The 21,989-nt window shown below is 38.9% G+C and overlaps 1 protein-coding gene across 2 annotated transcripts in view; it reads left to right on the top strand.

Annotated features, from left to right (window-relative positions):
* Nf1 (neurofibromin 1) overlaps nt 1-21,989 on the top strand; it is a 244,273-nt gene that overhangs the window by 26,578 nt on the left and 195,706 nt on the right. For both annotated transcript variants that reach the window (XM_028759210.1, XM_028759209.1), the window contains exons 2-3: nt 17,044-17,187; nt 19,538-19,621. In XM_028759210.1, the coding sequence (XP_028615043.1) occupies nt 17,044-17,187; nt 19,538-19,621 (228 nt within the window). The remainder of the gene's footprint in view (nt 1-17,043; nt 17,188-19,537; nt 19,622-21,989) is intronic.

Below are 21,989 nucleotides of genomic sequence, written 5' to 3'. Positions count from 1 at the left end.
TGTCCCTTCTTGTCCTTTCTTCATATAGGCCCTATTTTTATTTTTTTGTGGTGCTGGAGATTAAGCCCAGGGCCTTAACATACGCTAGGTGAGCCTTCTACCACTGAGCCCCCCCCCCCCTCTCTTTGTTTTGTTTTTTGAGACAGGGTTTCTCTGTGTAGTCCTGGCTGTCCTGGAACTCACTCTGTAGAACAGGCTGGCTTTGAACTCAGAAATCCACCTGCCTCTGCCTCCCAAGTGCTGGGATTAAAGGCGTGTGCCACCTCCGCCCGGCCCTAGCTCTCTTTTTATTTATTTAGTTTTGAGGTGATGTTGCTTAGGCTGGCTTCTTGAATTTGCTGTGTAGCCCAAGCTGACCTTTAATTCACAGTTCCTTTTCCTTCTATATCTCCACGTGCTAGGATTAGAGGCATGAGCCACCATGTTTGTATCACTTGGGCCTCTTAGGACATAATCATTCTTTGAGGGCTCTATAACCTAATTTCCATTCTTGTAGACCTTTCAGTGAGGGCTACATTTCAACATATGAATAGGGGTGTTGTGAAACAAGCATTCAGACCGTAGCATTCTCCTCGTTGTCCTGCACATCCGTGTCTTTGTTCTATGTAGGTAGAGTGTGTTCGCTCTATTCCAGCAGCAACGCATGTCTGAAGTCTAGAGTCTCATTTCCGTCTCATCTGAGTGAGCATAGGTGAGAGTCAAGATGCTGTTCATCTTGAGGCAAGTTGCCTAGCTATGAATCTATGAAATTAAGTTATCTGCTTCTAAGATACAAATTTGGGGCAGGCAGAAGATAGGCATTCCTATTTCTAAAAGGTGAAAAGGAGGAAAGAAGAAAGGGATTGTGAGTCTTACATAAGGAAGTCCAAAGCTCAGCAGTGTAAACAGTGTATCTTAAGACTCATGAATATTGAGTTTTACTTCACACCTTGCCTTTCACATCCCCTGGTGTGGAATTTGGGCTTTTAAAACTTTGGCAGTCGTGGTGTTAATGGCTCTGCTGGGTGGGTTGGAATGCTGATCTGTGGCTCTTCCAGGCTAGTGTCAAAAGTTTGACCACCCAAACCTTTCTTTTGACGGGAATTTTTTCAAGCTATGGCATTCTGAGCCTGACAAGAGGAGCAATACCCATAACTTCCTGAATTAATTGCCTTTGTGGTCATTTCTGTTACCGTGATGCTTCACATCTGGCTTCTGCTAATCTGTTAAAGAATCATCATGGAACTGTGGGAGTTGTTTCCTCAGACATACATTTTCATTCTTTACATCATGGCCAGGAAGAAGCTCCCAAATAAAACATTTGCTTTCCTTTTGATTATAAACTTCATCTTGAAGTCACTTCTGTATTTGGATTTACTATATGCAGTCAAGAGAAGCCATGCTGCGGTGGCTTCTGCTTTTGTTTACATAGTTCATCAGCCAAACATCTCATTTTACCACTCCTAAGTCTTAGTTCCTGTAAAACACCGGGATAGGACACAGTTCACACCAGATCTTTACCACTTTATCATTTTATTTTTCAGTACTGGATGTGGAACCCAGATCCTTGAGTATGCTAGGTTGTTCTCTACTATTGTGCTGTATCCAGCTGCCCTTGCTACTCTGTAACAAGGGTCTATGTTCTTCCAGTTGGCAGTGACATGTTCCCCATTTCTGTGACCTCATCAGAATGACCTTTACTGTTCATATTTCTATCAACATTTCATTCGAAAGTATTTGTGTAATCTCTGAAAAGACAGAGGCATTCTGTGTAGTTAGCTTCTGTGCGGTCACCTCAGAATCATTCATAAGGCTCTGTTCATAGTGGACAGGCTTTTTCTACAAGCCTGTCTGGATTCTTCCACCTTGTACCTATTACCCAGTTTCAAAGCTGCTTCCACAATTAGATTTGCGTTATAATAACAACTCTACTCTTTGGTCCTAGCTTCTGCCTTTGTTTGTATAATAGTTCTCAAGAAATTATGTTACATCTTTACCCTGATATACCAATTGTCTACATTCTTTTTGTTATTTGGGGGGATATTTTTTGAGATTGACTCTCCATATTTTACCCAGAGTGGCTTCAAACTCAAGCTTGTACTTTTTTCTACACCCAGAAGAGCTAGGATTACAGGCACAGCTCCACTGTACTTTTCTACTTGTATATATTTTCATTTATTCTCTGCCTTTTCTCTATCCACACATGCATATAATTTGGGGGACATGAAGAGAAACATTTGATACTTAGTTGCAGGCATCATGCCCTGTCCCAGGATGCCTCAGGGTGCCTTTAAGAGTAAGAACTAACATCTTTAGATGGTAGTATTAAGTTTTAAATCCAGGACATCTAACATCATAATAGTAAGAAACTATACTCCATGTCTATATTTAAAGTTTGCTAGTAGTAGTTGCCCAAATAATTCATGTATTTTTTTTGTTTGCTTGTTTTATTCATGATTACTTTACTGCATATACATCTGCATGCCAGAAGAAGGCATCAAATCCCATTATAGGTAGTTGTGAGCCACCATGTGGTTGCTGGGATATGAATTCAGGACCTCTGGAAGAGCAGCCTTCTCTCCAGTCTCCAATTCATGTACTAATACTTTTCAAAATGGTGCTTTCCTTATCTTTTTTTTGGACTTCAAGTGTAGGAAGTAACTGGTTTTCAATATGATAGACTCTGCATGTTGTATATTGTGCTTTGTGTGCTAAGGCACGTGTATCTCATGTATAACTCATTTGAGTTGCTTAGGTTTCAGTGTATATTTAGGACAGTCTTTTCTAGAAATATATTTTAAAAATGTTTTTGGAAAATATTGTAAAATTTAAGTTCATACAGATGTAGTATAGAATGATATGCAAAATTTTCATCTTATGGAAGCATACCATAGGATTTAAAGATTATTTTACCTCTCAAATAACTGGTCCAAATTTGTTTATAGTAAACGGCATACCTTTTTACTAGGTTGATGTTTTGGGGAAAATCACCACAGATCTATAATAAGAAGACCACCTGTAACTAGTGATTGTTACAATAATGAAAGTGTCAGGAGTGGTGGTTCATGCCTCTTTTGTTTGTTTGTTTGTTTGTTTGTTTGTTTGAGACAGGGTTTCTCTGTGTAGCCCTGGCTGTCCTGGAACTCACTCTGTAGACCAGGCTGGCCTCAAACTCAGAAATCCACCTGCCTCTGCCTCCCAAGTGCTGGGATTAAAGGCGTGCGCCATCACCACCCGGCGGTTCATGCCTCTTATCCCTGCACTTGGGAGATAGAGACAGGTAGTTTTCCAGTTCAACTGAGTCTAAGGCCAGCCTGGGTTACATGAGATCCTTAAGAAAAAAGATTACAATCCCCAAACAGTAATAGTAAAAAGGATAGTACCATATGCAATTTTATTTTTGATAACCAAAGTGTTTATTTAGTATTGTAGATCAAATTTTGTAGCTAGTACCCCTTCCCCTTTCTGTTCAGTTAGAGAATAGTAATGTGTGGTCAGGATAGCAATACTTGATTTTGTTGAAGAGAGTCAAAAACTGGGGAGTTACTGTTTTTTAAAAACTGACAATCAGTTTTAATAAGTTGTTAGAAGCTACATTCATGTTTGTATGGTACATCCATTTGGGAGCAAGTAACTTCCATGTAGGGTGACATTTGCTTATGAGAAAAATTGTTTATTTTTCTTTGAGGACAGAGTATTTCTCTGTTTTAACTACTGGAGGGTGTCTTAGTTACTGTTCTTTCTTCTCCCTGTGAGAAATCATTTGGAAGAGGGCATTAGATCCCTTAGAAGTATGTTACAGACAGTTGTGAGCCACTACATGGGTGCTGGGGATGGAGCCTGGGACCTCTGGAAGAGTGGCCGGTGCTCTTAACTGCTGAGCGTCTCTCCAGCCCAACGTTCTCCTTTTCCTTCCGTGAGTATACAACTTCCACTAATGAGGTGATGGTGTTCACACTCAGGGTGAGTCCTTCTGCCACCTTAAACCCCTCTGAAAACCTTCCCACATGATAGGGGGAAGGGTTCTGTGGTTCTCGGTCTTGTCAGCTAGATGGTAAAGATTGACTATCACAGACTGGTTTATTATTTTGAAAATGTGTCTTACTATATAACCTACCCTGGTTTGGAACTTAATATTTTCCTGTTTTAGCCTATTCAGTGCTGGGATTATGGCTGTGTACCACCTAAGTAGTATAAGTATTTTTATTTTACAAAATGTTGTAATAAAGTTAAAGGTATCTTTGCACCCTTTGATCCCCTTCATTCCTCTCTGTTAACTATTGGCCTGAAGTTTATTTGTATTCTGTGTCTCCCACCAGATATGAAAGTGTATACCTTGAATACCAGCACTTGGGACAGAGTTGGGTGGATTTCTTTGAGTTTAAGGCCAGCCTGGGCTACATAGTTCCAGGCCAGCCATAGGCTACATAGTAAGACCTGTCTTAAAACAAACATACACAATGGGGAAAAAAAAAACCACCATTTTTATATGGAAAATATATGGGGAATATTTTTAAATCTTCTGTTTATACTTGTTTTTAGACATAGGTACTCACTCGATTTAAATTTAGCTGTTTTAAGAATGTCAGTTTATCTATTATATGAATGTTAGTTTATTTTTTTCTCTTCCATCTTTACGTCTTCTGAAAAAGATAGAATCCAAACTCACTGCAGTCTTCCTGCCTCAGCTCCTAAATGCTGGTATTGTAGGGCATGTGCTTCTATCTATGTTCAGCAAATCAGCTTTTGTTTTCTTTTTTTTAAAGATTTATTTATTTTTTATTTATATGAGTACACTGTAGCTATCTTCAGACACACCAGAAGAGGGCATTGGATCTCATTACAGATGGTTGTGAGCCATCATGTGGTTGCTGGGACCTCTGGTAGAGCAGTCAGTGCTCTTAAGCACTGAATTCCCAGTTTTGTTTTCTTTTACAAAGGATCAGTTACACTTCTACTCTGGAGGATCATCATACACAAGAGTATATAGTGGGGTGGGTGGAGAGGCGGCTTGGCGGTTAAGACCATTTGCTGCTCCTTCAGAAGACTCAGGCTTGATTCCTTGCATCCACATGGGAGCTCACAAGCATCTGTAACCTTTTCTGACCTCCGAGGACACCAGGCATGTACCTTGTGCACAGATATACATATAGGTAAAACACCCATACACATTAAAAAAAAATCTTGTGGGGTTGAAGACATGGCTTAGTGGTTAAGAGTACGGCTGTTCTTTTAGAAGACCCAGGTTCAGACTTAACAATGAACCATAACTCTAGTTCCAGGGGATCCACTGCCCTCTTTTGGTTTCCCTGAGCACTGTATGTATGAGGTACAAAGACAGAAACTCATACACTTTTTTTTTTTTGGGGGGGGGGTTCAAGACAGGGTTTCTCTGTGTAGCCCTGGCTGTCCTTGAACTCACTCTTTAGACCAGGCCAGCCTCGAACGAAACTCATACACTTAAGAATAAATAAAAGATTATGTGAAATGTGTTTGTACAGTTGATAGCTAAACAATAATACTGTGGACGCTCCTATTCAGGTTAGGAAAGAGCATTGCTGGTGTCTTGAAAACTTGTGATAACCTAAATCACATTGCTTTTCTTACCATTTACTATTATCCTGAACCATGCTTAGAAAATTTCCATTTTATAGTGTGTCTCTTCAAACAAGTTTGTTTACATGTCTTTGACTTTTTTAATGATATAGCAATACTATAGTTGTTTGTCTTTCACAGGCGTTTGGAGTGTCATCTCTGTTCTTGTGTGGAATTCATTACTGCTACAGATTATTTCATATTTTCCCATTTACATTATTAATAATAAACATTTAGTACATACGCTCTCTTCTTCCTCTCATTTTTTTCCTGGTAGTGCTGGGGTCAAAACCTAAGGACTTGCTTGTTCCTTCTAGGCAAGTGTTCTGTCTCTGGGCTACACTCCATTTTGAAGTGTTTTTTCTGTAACTAATAATGCTGCTTCTGACCATTGAGAATGTATGTCTAGTAGTAGACCTGCTCAGTTTTAGCATATATGAGAATGTTCAGTTTACCAGAAAGTGCCAAATTGTTTTTAAAAGTCCTTGACTCCCAGTGCTGCCACCTCCAGCACGTCTTCTTGTTGCATGCTTTCCTTGGAGTTGTGTATTTAACATTTGTATCTACCTGCTTGGTGACACATCACTCCTTCCTAGCAGATAGCAAAAGATTACTTTAATCATATTCCATATTTGGAATTTCATTATTTTTTAGTTTTAAAATGTATTTTATTATTTCACATGTGTGAATATGTTGCTTGTATGTATGTATGTATATATGTACGTATGTACGTGAATATGTACATATACAATGTATAGCACGCATCGAGGTCAGAAGAGGGCATTAGATCCTTAGGGACAAGAATTATAGACATATCATGTGAATGCTGGGAATTAAATCCCGGTCCTCTTGTAAGAGCAACAAGTGCTCTTAACTGCTGAGCTAATTATCTGGCTCCTTGTTTTTCTTTTAAAAAAAAAAAGTTTTATAAGTGTGTGTGTGTTTGTGTGTGTGTGTGTGTGTTTACACAGATGCAAGTGTCTGTAGAGGCCAAAAGTGGAAGTTGGATCTTCTGAGGTTGTAGTTGTGGCTGTTTGTTAGCTGCCTGCCATAGCTGCTGGAGACTGAACTCAGATCCTCCAGAGGAGTAAGCGTGTGCTCCTAACCACAGAGACAACTCTTTAGCTAGGCTTTTTATTATTTTTCAATTTTAGGTATTTTCTTTGTTTGTTTGTTTTTCGAGACAAGGTTTCTCTGTATAGTCCTGGCTGTCCTGGAACTCACTCTGTAGACAAGGCTGGCCTCGAACTCAGAAATCCACCTGCCTCTGCCTCCCAAGTGCTGGGATGAAAGGCGCGTGCCACCACCACCTGGCTTAATTTTAGGTATTTTCACTTTTGGTTATGATTTTCCTTTTATCCAGGGTGTTTTATTGTCTTTGAGATGTTTTCCTAGCTATCTTTGTTTGTGTGTTTGTCTGTTAGTTTATAGTTTATATTTTATACAGGGTTTCTCTGTGTAGCCCTGGCTTTCCTGGAAAACTCTCTGTAGGCAAGGCTGGCCCCAAATTCAGAGATCTGCCTGCCTCTTCCTCTCTAGTATGAGGATTAAAGATGTTCACCACCAGTGTCTTGTTTTATTAATTAATTTATACTTCAGTGTACAAGATCAAGCCAGCCAAAATGGCAGCATGAATAGGGAGGAACTTGAGAGGCCCCAGTGCTGACAGTGGAGCTGTTTATTGGTAGTGGATAGCTACGGTGGGAGGGGAAATCATTGAAAGTTTGGCCAGTGTTGGTTGTCCATGCTCCAACAGCTCTATAGGCATGCACATATGGTCCACATGAAATGGACTTAGATTGTTTTTAAAGAAGGGCTGGAGAGGTGGCTCAGAGGTGTTTTAAAAAAAAGTCATGAAGTTGGGAGGAAGACGTGTGGAGATCTGGGGCATTGGAGGGGAGGAATGGGGTTGGACGTAATCATATTTCATTGTAATTACATGAAATTCTCAATAAAAATTAAATAAAAATATTTAAATTGTATATTCAGCAAACATGGTTTTTATGTTACTAGTACTTTCAAATTTGACCTTAACTTTTTATAGTTGAATATTTTATTACTCTTGTTGCAAAATTTTCTAAAATATAGTACATGTTAGAAAAGTACTGCATCCTAGGCTGTATTCCTGATCCCCTTTAGCTGTTTGTTTGTTTGTTTGGTTTTTTTTTGTTTTTTGTTTTGTTTTTTGTTTTTTCGAGACAGGGTTTCTCTGTGTAGTCCTGGCTGTCCTGGAACTCACTCGGTAGACCAGGCTGGCCTCGAACTCTTGAACTCAGAAATCCGCCTGTCTCTGCCTCCCAAGTGCTGGGATTAAAGGCGTGCGCCACTACCGCCCGGCCCCCTTTAGTTTTTACATCTTATTTATTTTGTTATTTTAAAAAGAAGGTTTATTTTTAATAAATTTATACTTGGAAGCACAGTTACAGATAGTTGTGAACTGCCCTGGGGGTGCTAGGGAGTGAACCTAGGTCCTCTGGAGGAGTAGCCAGTACTCTAAACTGCTAAGCCATCTCTCCAACTGTCCTTTTTTTTTTTTTTTTTTTTTAAATTTTGAAGCAGATTTTTACTGAGTTTCTTGGGCTTGCTTTGTACTCTCTCTTGCACAGGCTAGCATTGAGTCATGAGTCTGAGCCTCCTCAGTAGTGGGATTACAAGTCTATACCAGGTTTAGTTTAAAAAACAATGAACAATTTTAATATCTCAAAGTTCTGCTTTTCTAAAATCCATAAGTGGCTTCATGACGTAGTATTGGTCAGTTTTTCAAAAGATTGCAGATGAGCAGCAGTCATCTAAAGATTTGACATGTACTACATTAGTCACTTCCAAGAGAAATCATTTCCATAGCTATAGGGAGGTGGCTTCAATATCTGTCTGTCTATGTATCTAATCTAATCTATTTCTAGCTGCTTGCAAACGGACTCAGTTCCTGTCGATAGGCCTTCTTGAACATATGATGACAATTGGCATTGTGGAAGGTGAATGTTTTGAGAGAATCAGAAGCCATGTTTGTTTTGTTTTGTTTTGTTTAAGATCCTTGGAAGTTGATATATCTTCCCTTCTGTTATCTTATATTACCCATAGAGAACAGCTTTCATATAGGGTGCAAGAATTACACAAGGTTATAGATGCTACAACATAGGAATAATTATGGACCACAGTGGAGTCTAGATAGTCATGAAGTTCATTTTCTAAAGATTTTATATGTTCTTGAAAATAATGTGTAATCTCTCGTTCTTGGGTATAATTCTTATGTGTTTTTTTGGTCAAGTTCTACATTCTGATTTTTTACCCCTTACTACATTGTATAACTGAAAGAGATACATACATATTAGGCAATCTTGCACTGAGTTTGATGTGATTTTTTTTTTTTTACTTCTTCTTCTTTTTTTTGTTTTTGCTTTTGTTTTTTTTCGAGACAGGGTTTCTCTGTGTAGCCCTGGCTGTCCTGGAACTCACTCTGTAGACCAGGCTGGCCTCCAACTCAGAAATCCGCCTGCCTCTGCCTCCCAAGTGCTGGGATTAAAGGTGTGCGCCGCCACTGCCCGGCACTTTTTTTTTTTTTACTTCTTTTGTTGTGTGTTTATGTGTTTGTGTGGTCTGTGCATACATGCTTATCTCTATGCATGTGTGCACACATGGGCCAGAGGAGAGTGTTGAATGTCCTGCTCTGTTGCCTTATTCTTTTGACATAGGATTTCTCACTGAACTTAGAGCTAGACTAGTGTCCAGCAAGCCCCAGCAGTCCTCCCTTCTTTATACCCCTAACAGCGGAAGGTTACAGGCTCGTGTACAGCCACGCCCAGCTTTTTGTTTTGTTTTGTTTTTTTGTTTTTTTGTTTTTCAAGACAGGGTTTCTCTGTGTAGCCCTGGCTGTCCTGGAACTCACTCTGTAGACCAGGCTGGCCTCGAACTCAGAAATCCGCCTGCCTCTGCCTCCCAAGTGCTGGGATTAAAGGCGTGCGCCACCACCGCCTGGCTCTCGCCCACCTTTTTATCTGAGTACCAGCAGCAAAACTCAGGCCCCCATGCTTGTATAGCAGATGCTCTTACCTTCTGAGTCATCTTTCTAGTCCAAATCAGTAGATATGCCAGGTTTGTTATGTGTATATAGTTAGATGCACAGAAGTCAGAATCTCACGCTGTGAAGTCATCTTCTGTTTCTGGTGTTTTTGGCCTTTGTTCCTTCCTCCTCCCTCCCTCCTCCCCTCTCCCCTCCCCCTCTCTACTTTGCACATGTTGGACATGGTGTTTCCTACATGCATTCTATTTCTTGTTGAGTTTCTTTAATATCTGTTGAGTTTTCTTCCATTCACTGAATGGAATCTTTGTGTATGCTTATGTTTGAAGTTTTTCTTATAAACAGTACATGTGGAAATAGTTTGACTTTTTCTTCTAACTGGAATGTTTATTTACATTAATCATGATTACTGGCATATTTAAACTTATTTATTACTGTTACTTTATAAGACTTTTGTCTTATTTACTCTCCCCCCTTCTTGAATCTGACTTTTCTTTTCCTTTTCTTTTATCTTATTTATATGAGTACACTGTAGTAGTCTTCAGACACACCAGAAGAAGGCACTGGACCCCATTACAGATAATTATGAGTGACCATGTGGTTGCTGGAAGTTGAACTCACGACTGCTGAAGAACAGTCAGTGCTTTTAACCACTGAACCATTTCTCCAGCTGCCTTCTCTTTTAGGCTCATTTTTTTCTGCTTGAAGCATGTTCTTAGAACTATTTTAAATAAGGGTCTATTGCAGTAATTGCTCTTTTTCTTTTCTTAAAAATATCTTAATTTCCTCCTCATTCCTGAGTCATAATTTCACCACTGTGTAGAAATCTAGGTAGTTGTTTTTCTCTTCAGTATGTTAAAGATAACATTTTCTTACCTTTTTACTGTTGTTGAGAGTTCAGTTGTCATTATAATTGCCATTATTGTATAGGTGGTATTTTTCTTTCTGGCTATTTTAAAGTCATTTTTTTTCACCTTTTGTATTTATTTTTTCTCTCACCAAAGGTAATTATGTTGAGTAATGAATGCATTAATTGACTTGATTATTATCATAGTTTCTTTTCTATTGCTGTGATAAAACAGAGTGACCAAAGCAATTTGTAGAAGTCAATGTTTAGCTGGGGGTGAGGGTAGTGGGGGTAGTAGGGGTGGTGGGAGTGGTAGGGGTGGTGGCAGTGGAGTTGGTGACAGTACACACACCTTTAACCCCCAGCACTTGGGAGGCAGAGGCAGGAGGATCTCTATGAATTCAAGGCCAGCCTGGGCTACAGAGTGAGTTCCAAGACAGTCAGGGCTACTCAGAGAAACCTTGTCTCGAAAAACCAAAAGAAAAAAGGAAAAAAAATGTTTACTTTGGCTTAGGATTTCAGAGGGTTAGAATCCATGATGTCAGAGCAAAGGAATAGCTGAGAGATCACATCTTGATCTATAACCACAGGCCAGAGAGAGAACACTGGGAATCTCAAGAGTCTTTTGAAACTGGAATGACCACCCCAGTGATAGACAGTTCTATCACCTGGGAATCAAGTATTCAAATATATGAACTGTGGGGATCATTTTCGTTCAAACTAGCACAATTGTGGTTATGATTTTACAGGATATTAAAATCTTGTTATTTAAGTTAAATACATAAATTTTTTATTTGCTAATTATGCCTAAGTGGGAAAACAAATGTAAAAGTCTACTTTGAAATGAGGGATAATTGGAAGCTCCTGTGCATGTGCCTTTCTGTAGGACAGTTGGTAGGGAGCTAACTTTGTGGTTGTTGATCCTCCAAATGTAAGCCTTTAGTGAAGATCCACTGTATCTAGATTAATATTGCCTTACTGGTCGCCTGGGTAGTCATGTTTGACTAAAGGATTACGCCAAGAGCCTGGTAGTTTATATTATGGAGATTTTCACCAATAAAGGAAGTAATAAGATTATTGAGGAAAGGTTATTTTATAGTTCAGGTTTTAAAATAATAGGCAAAGGAAATGGTCGTTGAGTCTTTCCCTCTGAATTCACTGAACTGTCTGTATTTTGTCTGTAGACTAGCAAGGGCCACCTGTTGCTCCTGGACCACAGTCTGAGGCACATTGCTCCAGGTAATAAAAAGACAGTTGTTAAAGGCAGTAAGTAGGAAAGGCAGTGTCATGTCACTGGTTCATTCTTTCACTCAACAAACATATATTAATTGACTTTATAAATCCTAATCAAAGGATAAAACGACCTTTGAGAAAGATATCTTTCTTGCTACCATGGAACTTAAAATGCAAGAATGATAAGCACTAAAGTTCATCATGTGTCTAATTATATTTGTTCAAGAATCATAGACATCCTGGGGATGAGGCTTGATTGATAGAGAGTACTTGTTTAGCCTGCATGAAGTTACACAGTCAGTCTGTAGCACTGCATAAAATTGAGCATGGTAGTACATGCTGGCAACTTTAGTAATTGGGGAGTAGAGGCAGAAGGATCAGAACTTCAAGGTCATCTTTGACTGCAATAGAGAGTTTGAGTCTGGGGTAGATGAGACACTCGAGAAAATTTTTTTTTGAGCAAAATAAATCTTATTTGAGAGTTGTTTTTCTTTCATGGCTTTTTTTTTTCAACGAGCATTTATTACTTTCACAATTGGGGAAAAGTGAATTAAACTTCTAAAATATAGTATATTACAAATATTTTAGAGCCAGGCGGTGGTGGCGCACACCTTTAATCCCAGCAATTGGGAGGCAGAGGCAGGTGGATTTCTGAGTTCGAGGCCAGCCTGGTCTACAGAGTGAGTTCCAGGACAGCCAGGGCTATATGGAGAAACCCTGTCTTGAAAAAAAAAAATCAAAAAAAACAAAAAAACAAAACCCCAAATATTTTAGATATAATAGAATATAGGGATATCTTTGGACATAATAGAATATACAGGGTTTAGGTTACATGAGGAAAAAAATCACCTTTGAATTATCTCTATTTAAAACAAAATGTGATCTACTATAAGATCTCAACAAATAGGGATTTATTTAGAAGAAATAAACACAGTTATTTAAACAAAGAACCGTGAACAATGAGTAGTTTGTTTCTAGTTTCCCTCAGAAATTCTTTGAAAGGTCACAGGCTAAAATGTGTGCCTCTGTGTACATTCTAATGAGTTTCTAAAAGGCCTCTCAGACTGTAATGAAAGTTAGGGATGACATTACATTTTACTTTGTGTACACACGGGAAAAAAAGAAAGGAAAAATATCCCAAGAGGAGGAAGAACTCCCAATATGTCATCTTTAGGTATTAGAAAACAAACATATTAAGAAAGTGTATTCTTTGCTGGAGTATAGGCTGAGTGGTCAAGAACACTGGCTGCCCTTCCAGAGGACCTAGTTTGATTCCCAGCATCTATGTGGCAGCTCACGACCATCTTTAAACTCCAGTCCTAGGGCATATGTCTCTGTTTTTTTGTGCATGGTACATAAACATACACATTACTATTAATTATTAATACATTAAAAAATTAACCTACCCTTGAATATTGTAGTTTATATTAAGCAGATCTCCCAGAGGATTCTATGGTATTAGTTACATATTACATATGTAATAGTGCTTTATATAGTGCTTAATGAAAAGTTATGAAATTTGTTTCTATTTTAATGTCATTTTAAGTATATAATTGGCAATCAAACAAAGCTATTATTCCTATAACAAAGTTAAAAGAAAAAAGTGAACTAACTGCAAATTGTTAAGACAGGAATACACGATACAGGATATGGCTAAGCTAATATAGTATATGAATCACTAAATTTGGGCAGAGTGGGATAACAGCCTGAAATTTAATCCTGAGCTCATAAAACAGGTATTATATAATTACCATTTTAAAAACAATACAGATATAAAACATCTGTAGGCAAAGATATTTGCATGGAGCCAAACTAATTTTGTCAAGAAGTGAATTCTCGTGAATTCACTTTCCCTTGAATGCTTGAGTTTTAGTTTATTCTTTTCCTGCTATTCTGAATTTGCAGCTGCCTAAGGGTTTGTTTTTTTTTCTTCTCCCGAGACAGGGAATAGCCCTGTATAGCCCTGGCTGTCCTGGAACTCACTCTGTAGACCAGGCTGGCCTTGAACTCAGAAATCCACCTGCCTCTGCCTCCCAAGTGCTGGGATTAAAGGTGTGCGCCACCACCGCCCGGCGAATAAACCTTTATTTTATTTTATTTTATTTTATTTTATTTTATTTTATTTTATTTTATTTTTTAGGTTTTTTGAGACAAGGTTTCTCTGTGTAGCCCTGGCTATCCTGGAACTCACTCTGTAGACCAGGCTGGCCTCGAACTCAGAAATCCGCCGCCTCTCCAAGTTTTTTCATACACAGAAACCTTAAGTCTTAGAGAACCTATTTGTACTCACTTCACAAATTACCTATTTATGCAACCACTATTGAAACTCCAAAAGCTAATTGCCAAGTACTGTTTTAAGATTCTCCAGATATCTACCACCCCAGCAGGGGCCTGTTTCTTACCAGCCTAAACTTCAGTTGTATTGTTTGCACAGAAAATGCTCCATTATTTCCTTCTCTCCCTCTGTAAATATCAAAAGCCATTAGGTAAAACAGAGCAAGTAGGCATCTGTGTACATGCTTGGGTAGAGCCTGATCAGGATGAAAAAGGCATTCCTGTGGAGGGAAGCAAGACAGAAAAAGAGTGTCACATATGGCAGCTAGGCAGAGTCAGACAAGTGAATGGGACAGGAGAGACTACTCTGTAGAGGGTGGCCAGACACAGGACATTAACTCAAACAGGGAGGAAGGGGACAGTAGGCCATAGGATAACAAAGCCCCAGTGGGATAAGGATAGAGTTTATAGAAAGATGTCACTAGTTAAGGTGTCAGTACCTGAGTGGGCCCAGAAGGTACTGGTGGGCTATGCAAATCTTCTGCATGCGGGAGCAGGAGTGTGCTAGCACAGAGTTTGAGCAGGTGCATAGGGGAAGCAGTGAAGCATAAGCAGGGTGTTGAAGCCTGCACACAGTGAGGAAGGAGGAAAACAAGAAAGGACCAGGGGCCAGTGTGATGACTGTGCCACAGAGGTACTCACCACCAAGACCTGATGACCTGAGCTGGGTTTCTGTAACCTAGCTGAAATTAGAGTTCATAAAATTGAAAAATAAAAAACATAAGATGGTTTTGTTCTTTTGGCATTCTCTTGGCTCCCTCCCCCTTTCTTACTTCCTTCATCTAATCCCATTAATTGCCAACTTCTCACCCTATGGTCAATTTGGAGTTTAATTTCAGCATTTCTCAAAATAGGCTGCTTTTTGGAATAAGTGATTCGTCAACTGGATGGCTTAGAGTATTTGATAGCTGCATCTTATATAACTATTAAAGTTAAATAAAATCAAACATTTGATTCCTCATCTAGACTAGCCATAGTACAGATGTTTACAATAGCAACATAGAGCTGGCTAGTGGCCAAGGTTACTAATCATTTTTGGATACAGAATATCATTGCAGAAAACTCTATTATTTGTGATTTAGAATATGTCACAGTTCTTCTGACTTGTACATGGTCCTGTTGTGTATGTCTATTTGAACATCCCTGTTTGTGTTTGTGTGTGTGTGTGTGTATGTGTTTTCCTAAATAAGCCTCCTGTGTTTTCATTGAGAATGTACTGTCATTTGGGGAAATCATTTGTTCATTCATCAGGCTTTCTGTTTCCTGTTGTGTATATACTTAAACTACCTAGTGTTGTGTTAAGTGGGCCCCATTTGTACATATACACACAAATGAACACACACATACACACACACACTCTTCACACATTTGCACACTTGCACTTAGGAGAACCTTGTCCTTTCATTTATCTGTGGATGTGTGTAAGTTTGCAGCTTTATTCTTCTGGATTCTCTGTTGATTGTATGGAAGGGCTGGGGAGATTTAGATTTACAAACTGTATTGTTGCTGCCTTAGTTAGGGTTTCCATTGCTATAAAAAGATACCATGACCATTAGCAGCTCTTTTAAAGGCAACATTTAATTGGGGCTGGCTTACAGTTTCAGAGGTTTAGTCCATTACTATCATAGCAGGAAGCATGGCAGCATGCAGGCAGACAGGGTGCTGGAGAGGAGCTGAGGGTACTGCATCTTGATTTGAAGGCAACCGAGAGAGACTGGAATTCTCAGGTAGCTAGCTAGGAAGCTCTGCTCTGCAGTGGGTTGAACCTGAGCATAGGAGGAGACCTCCAAAGCCCACCCCCACAGTGATGCACTTACTCCAACAAGGCCACACCTCCTAACAGTACCACTCCCTATGGGCCAAGTATGTTTAAACCAACACAGTTGCCATCTTCACCTTCTAAAATTCTCTTTTTTGAGTTTTCAAGTTTCTTCCTCCACAATCTTTTTTTTTTTTTTTTTTTTTTTGAGGCAGGGTTTCTCTGTGTAGCCCTGGCTGTCTTGAAACTCGCTCTATAGACCAGGCTGGCCTCAAACTCACAGAGATCTGCTTGCCTTTGCTTCCTGATTTAATCCTGATTTAAAGGCATGCGCCACTACTGTCCAGTTTCCTCCTCTTCATAGTTAATTAAGTAATTCTATAGTTTCTGTGCACTGCCTGCCTTACATCCTAACCTCGTTCCCTCTGTAGTTGCTATTTCTCTGCTGTCAAGTTAATCCTGTCCTACTGCCTAGCAACCATCTGAGCATGTCACTTGTTCCTCCCAATTTTACTTGCACAACCTTTCAAGTGGAGAGAGTCGTGGGTGTGGTCTCACAGAGGAGCCTCCGTGGTTCTCTCTCAGTATCACCAGGATCTAAGAACAGTGAATTAAGTTCTGATGCTTATGTACAGAATTACACAGAATTATGCTTTTGAGTTGAGATGCATTTCTATGCAGGGCAGTTGACCTCATCCACAGGTTAGTGTAAATGTGAACCCTCCAAAGAATTGATTTTCCTGTGAGATGAATTTCCAGGTTATGTTGCTTGATTCCTTGGTTGTGTGATTGGTTATCTTTACTGCAGTCAGTTTTAACTCTGTTCCTGATTTTACAGTTTATTATATTTAATTATATTTAAATAATTGGGTGTTGTTTTCTATTGATTAGGGGTTTGCAGCCTAGATTTTCTTGGTCTGTAGTTCATTCAATGTATATACTAAAGGCTTATGTGCATTTCTTCCAGAATTCTGTTAAATTTGTAGCTAAAAGGACATAGCTCTGGTTCCAAGGGTCATCATTCTTCTTGGAAAGCACTGGGTAGAAGATTTGACTTTATAGATACAGGTTTATGGCTTCCAGAAAGAAAACTGAAAATTAAAAATTGACAGACCACTTACGATTTGCTCTAAGTTCTATGTTGCATTGTACATTAGAGACTGAGATATAAATATTAGCAGACACGGTTGATAAAGACTTCCTAAAAAGTTGTGATTTTCACTGAAAATGCATGTTTAGCCATTTACAGAGTAACATCTTACTATTTTTCCCTTTTAGCTTCCAATAAAAACCGGACAGCAGAACACACATACCAAAGTCAGCACCGAGCACAACAAGGAGTGTCTGATCAACATTTCCAAATACAAGTTTTCTTTGGTCATCAGTGGGCTCACTACCATCCTAAAGAATGTCAACAATATGGTGAGTATCTAATTTATGGGATTTCTGCTTTCTGGTGAATTTGCTTCATTTTCATTCTGATTTGGAAGTTTGGAGTAGCATGTTTTAAAGTATGGAAAACATATTCTTAGGATTTAAGAGATAAGTCACTTACTTAATGGACAAGCACAAGTGTAACTGAAATTTTGACTTCAGGTTTTTATTCTTTCCCTTTGAAACTTCTCTTATTCATTATTTTGTTTTTTGGGAATTAGAATTTTATATCTCCTTTGAATTGCATGTAAACTAATCATAATATAGATTCTTCCCCCTTCCTACACCACACCTCCAGCTGTGTAGTACAGGCACTGTTAGTATGCGTTTTTTAGCTGCTTCCTTAAATTTATTTATTGATTGTCCCTGTCCAAACTATGTGGTAAGTAGAGTATGACCTTTCACTTCTAAAATGTGAGATTACAGCCGGGCAGTGGTGGCGCACACCTTTAATCCCAGCACTTGGGAGGCAGTGGCAGGTGGATTTCTGAGTTCAAGGCCAGCCTGGTCTACAGAATGAGTTCCAGGACAGCCAGGGCTACACAGAGAAACCCTGTCTTAAAAAAACCGAAAAAAAAAATGTGAGATTACTTTTTACAGCTGTATTAAAGAGTTTTCTCTGTCTTCTCCAAATCTGAAGCAGGCTGGGTAGCATTAGAGAGTCAGTGTTAGAGCGGCTCTCTCAGTTTCTTAGCAGTCAGCTGATTTCATCAAGGGAGTCCACTGCTGAGAGCTGCCAGTCCTTCTCTCATCCTTCCACCTGGCAGGAGTCACTGCTGCTGCTCTGCCTCTGTATTCCTCTTCCTCTAACAGCTTCTAGCAATCGACTTCCTACTCCTCCAAACAACAGTGGACGTTTCCTTCTCTCAGTTGTGTTGTTTGTGCTGAGCTGTGAAGCAGCCTCTTTTGTAGATTTTGAGGATTAGCTTCAGTGTTTTATAGTCACATCATCTTTGGAAAATTTCAAATACCAGAGTTACAGAACTGATGAATTGGAGGTTTTGGGCAGTCCAACAGATTTTTTTCTTTGCTAAAAATTTGGTTTCTTCTAAAAAGCATAAGGCCTTTTATAAAACTGTAAAGTGATTTACAGGATGCACTTACTGTTTTGCTGTAGCTCTTTGCCCACTCTGGAGCACAGTATTAGTGTGTTTTATGTCTGAACATGTGGCTGTGTTCCTAGTCGCACTGCAGTAGTTTATATTTGCCATCTTCTTTAGAACTGTCGTGATGTTGGCTTTCATGTAGAACTTACTGAAAAGTTACAGGGTCTGTGAGATGGCTCAGCGCGTAAAGGTAATTGTCACTGGTCCTCGGAACACACTGGTTGAAGGTGAGAGCCAACCCCTGAAAGTTGTCCTCCTCTGACCTCCATGTAGGCACTGTGGAGTGCCCACACCCTTACTAGCACATGCAGCACACGTACAATAATGATAAAATAGAGAACAGAAAAATTTAAAAGAAAAGTTATAGAATGAAAGCCACAGTTTCTTGTTAGTAAGTAGGTAGGTGATACAGGGTTCAGTTTGAAAGTAATGAATGCTTAAGATTCACTGTAATCAATTAGTAGGATTCTGTTCTAATAAGAATTAAGAAGTTAATTGTTTTGTAGTAGGAGGTGATGGTAAATGCTAATTCAGGACAGGTACAAGACTCTAACTCGTGAATTATTCTAAACTCTCACTGATTGATTATTTATTCCCACACCCTTCTTCCCTTTCTTCTTCCTTCCCTGTCCCTCCCTCACCCCGATAGAGTACATAATATACTCTGGGCTGGTGTTAAACTTATTATGACCGTAGTGCTGGCATTGAACTTTTAATCCTCTTGCCGTTGCTTGGGACTACCAATGTCTTTTTTATTATGTCTGGCCAGATTATAGATACTTAAAAAACATAAAACAACATGTTTTACTGTTATGTGGTAGTGGAAGACTTTAATAAATGCCTCTATTTCTGTTAACTCAGGAATTTATTTTTTGAGTATTATGGTAAAGGAAGAAATGATAGATTTAAGTGTTATTGAATTTAGAAGACAAAATGGGGCCGGGTGGTGGTGGCGCACGCCTTTAATCCTAGCACTTGGGAGGTGGCAGAGGCAGGCGGATTTCTGAGTTTGAGGCTAGCCTGGTCTACAGAGTGAGTTCCAGGACAGCCAGGGCTACACAGAGAAACCCTGTCTTGAAAAACCAAAAAAAAAAAAAAAAAAAAAAAAAAAAAAAAAAAAAAAAAAGACAAAATGGAAGATTCATACTTTTTCTTGATCTTTAGGCTTTTATATTTCATGTGTGCTAATTTGTAGTGAAATGTTAATCGTATTTTCTGAATATATTTTTTAGAGGATATTTGGAGAAACTGCTGAAAAAAATTTGTATCTCTCTCAGTTGATCATATTGGACACACTGGAAAAATGTCTTGCTGGGGTAAGTACATTCATTCTAAAGTAGGCAGGTTTTGTGAATTCAGTCTTGAGAATGAACTGGAATACCAAAAGGTCAGTATGGGACACTCACACTACAAGTCTTTGTCTGTGGTAGATGAATATGAATTCTGTTAATAAATTTGATCTGGTGGCACAGTCTAGAGAAAATTATTCTCTCAGCTTTTGTAAATTCCATAGATATTTAAGTTTACTTAAAATGTTAAGTTTGAGTCCCATTTCTGTCTCTTAAGATTTTTTTAAGAAAATATTTTTCTGAAGGAATCACTATTTAATTATTTCTCGCATGTCATTAGGCCCGTGCCTTTGTTCAGCTGGAAGAGTGTGGTCAGCAGACCAAGGGCAGTCTTACATGGTTTCAACTTTCTACAGACCCAGAAAATGGGCTCTGTCCTTTGTTTGATGCTGTCCTTCTGAGGATAGCTTTGTAAATGTGAGCACTCTCACAGGCATGTGGAGGGTCATTGAGTCCCACGCAGTTCTTTCCTAGGTCGCCTCTGTGTAGCTGTCTGCTTAGTTCAATTAAGACTTTCACTTTTCAAGATGGTTTCTGCTGTATAAAGTACTTGTATTCTTCCCTAATCTTATTTCATTCCCAAACATGGATAGGTGTTTGTATAAATACTTAATGAATATTTGTTTTAAAATTGTCTACTCCGTTTATGCTAGTTAATTTATTTCTTTTTATTCAGCACAGAATACAGAATTTTGTTTTTGTTCAGAGTAGCATCTCTTTTATGAGTTCTCTACAGTAAGTCTAGAGGGAAGACATTTAAAACAATTTTTTAAAAAGTATTTTATGTGGATGAGTGTTTCTCTCTCTCTCTCTCTCTCTCGCTCTCGCTCTCGCTCTCGCTCTCGCTCTCGCTCTCGCTCTGTGTGTGTGTGTGTGTGTGGTGTATGACTAGTACTTTCAGAGCCAGAAGGGCATCAGCTCTCCCAGATCTGGAGTTACTAGTGGTTGTGAACTACCATGTGGGTGCTAAGGACCATATTCAGGTCCTCTAGATGCTTTTAACCACTGAGCCATCTCTCTAGCTTCAAGAGGGAAGAGGGAAGAGGGAAGAGATTTTAACATATTAGGATTTATGATATGGTTGAGAAGAGAAGAAATGTTCAGAAGTGACAGGAATGCAGGGAATTAGAAAACAAAAACCCAAAACAACTCACTCACACTCACAAAACTTTCTCTAGGGAAGTTTGTGGGCCAGAAAAAAAATTAAGCATATTATTTACTTACAGTTTTTAAAGTTTATTTTTAAATTATTTTTTTAAATTGCTTTTAATTATGTGTATGTGTTTACTCGTGGATCTAAGCACATGAGTGTAGTGCCCTCAGAGATCAGAGGCTTCAGATCCCCTGGAGCTGGAGTTACAGGTAACTGCGAATCATCATCCTACATGGGTGCTGGGAACTAAACTCAGGTTCAAGTTCATGCAAGAACAGTTCATGTTCCTAACCACTGAGCAAAATCTCTAGCTTCCATAGTATTTATTTTTATTTATTTATTATGACTGTCTGCACATATGGGCTGCATATATGGAGGTCAGAAGACAACTCTTGGATAGTCAGTTCTTTTCTTCCACTTTGACAAGGATTTTGAGGATTGACTCTAGGTCACCGGGTTTACACCATAAGCACTCACTAATGGAACTAGCTTGCCAGCCCAGCATAATACTTCAAATCCTTAAGATTTTGTTTTTTTAAAAAGTTATTTATTTTATTTTATATTTATGAGTGTTTCATCTGCATGTGTGTATGTATGTGTGTGTGTGTGTGTATGTGTGTATGTATGTATATGCTTGGTGCATGAGGAAGTCAAAAGAGGGTATCAGATCCCTTGAGACTGTAGCTACAGATGGTTGTGAGCTACCATGTGGGTGCTGACAACTGAACATGGGTCCTCTGCAAGAACAAGTGCTCCTAGCCATTGAGCCACATCTCCAGCCCCTGATAGTTAATCTGTGAAATGGAGAAGAACAAGAATACCACTATATAGTGGGGCAGAACTGGGTAAAAGTTTAGACATTGTAACCTTGACAATGCTTTTAGTACTTTGTAATTTCTGCTATATTGGGCAAACCTGTGATTGAATTGAGTAGAATGGTGTAGTACCTCTTGAAGTTTCCACTCCTCTTTCTTCATTAACATTTTTAATTGAGAGGCAATATATCTCAGAGAGTGCTGATATTCTTTGGAGCTATATCCTAATTGTAATATTTCCATATTTCCACAATATACCTGTGTAATTTACATATTACCTTGACTTGGTCTGCTTTGAAATTGTCGTCGTCTTCTTCTTCTTCTTCTTCTTCTTCTTCTTCTTCTTCTTCTTCTTCTTCTTCTTCTT

Source organism: Grammomys surdaster, unplaced genomic scaffold (genome assembly GCF_004785775.1).
Source record: "Grammomys surdaster isolate TR1022 unplaced genomic scaffold, NIH_TR_1.0 126278, whole genome shotgun sequence".
In the NCBI taxonomy this organism is placed as follows: domain Eukaryota; kingdom Metazoa; phylum Chordata; class Mammalia; order Rodentia; family Muridae; genus Grammomys; species Grammomys surdaster.
Note: the sequence above shows the minus strand (reverse complement) of the source record. Positions and strands in the feature narration are given on the sequence as shown.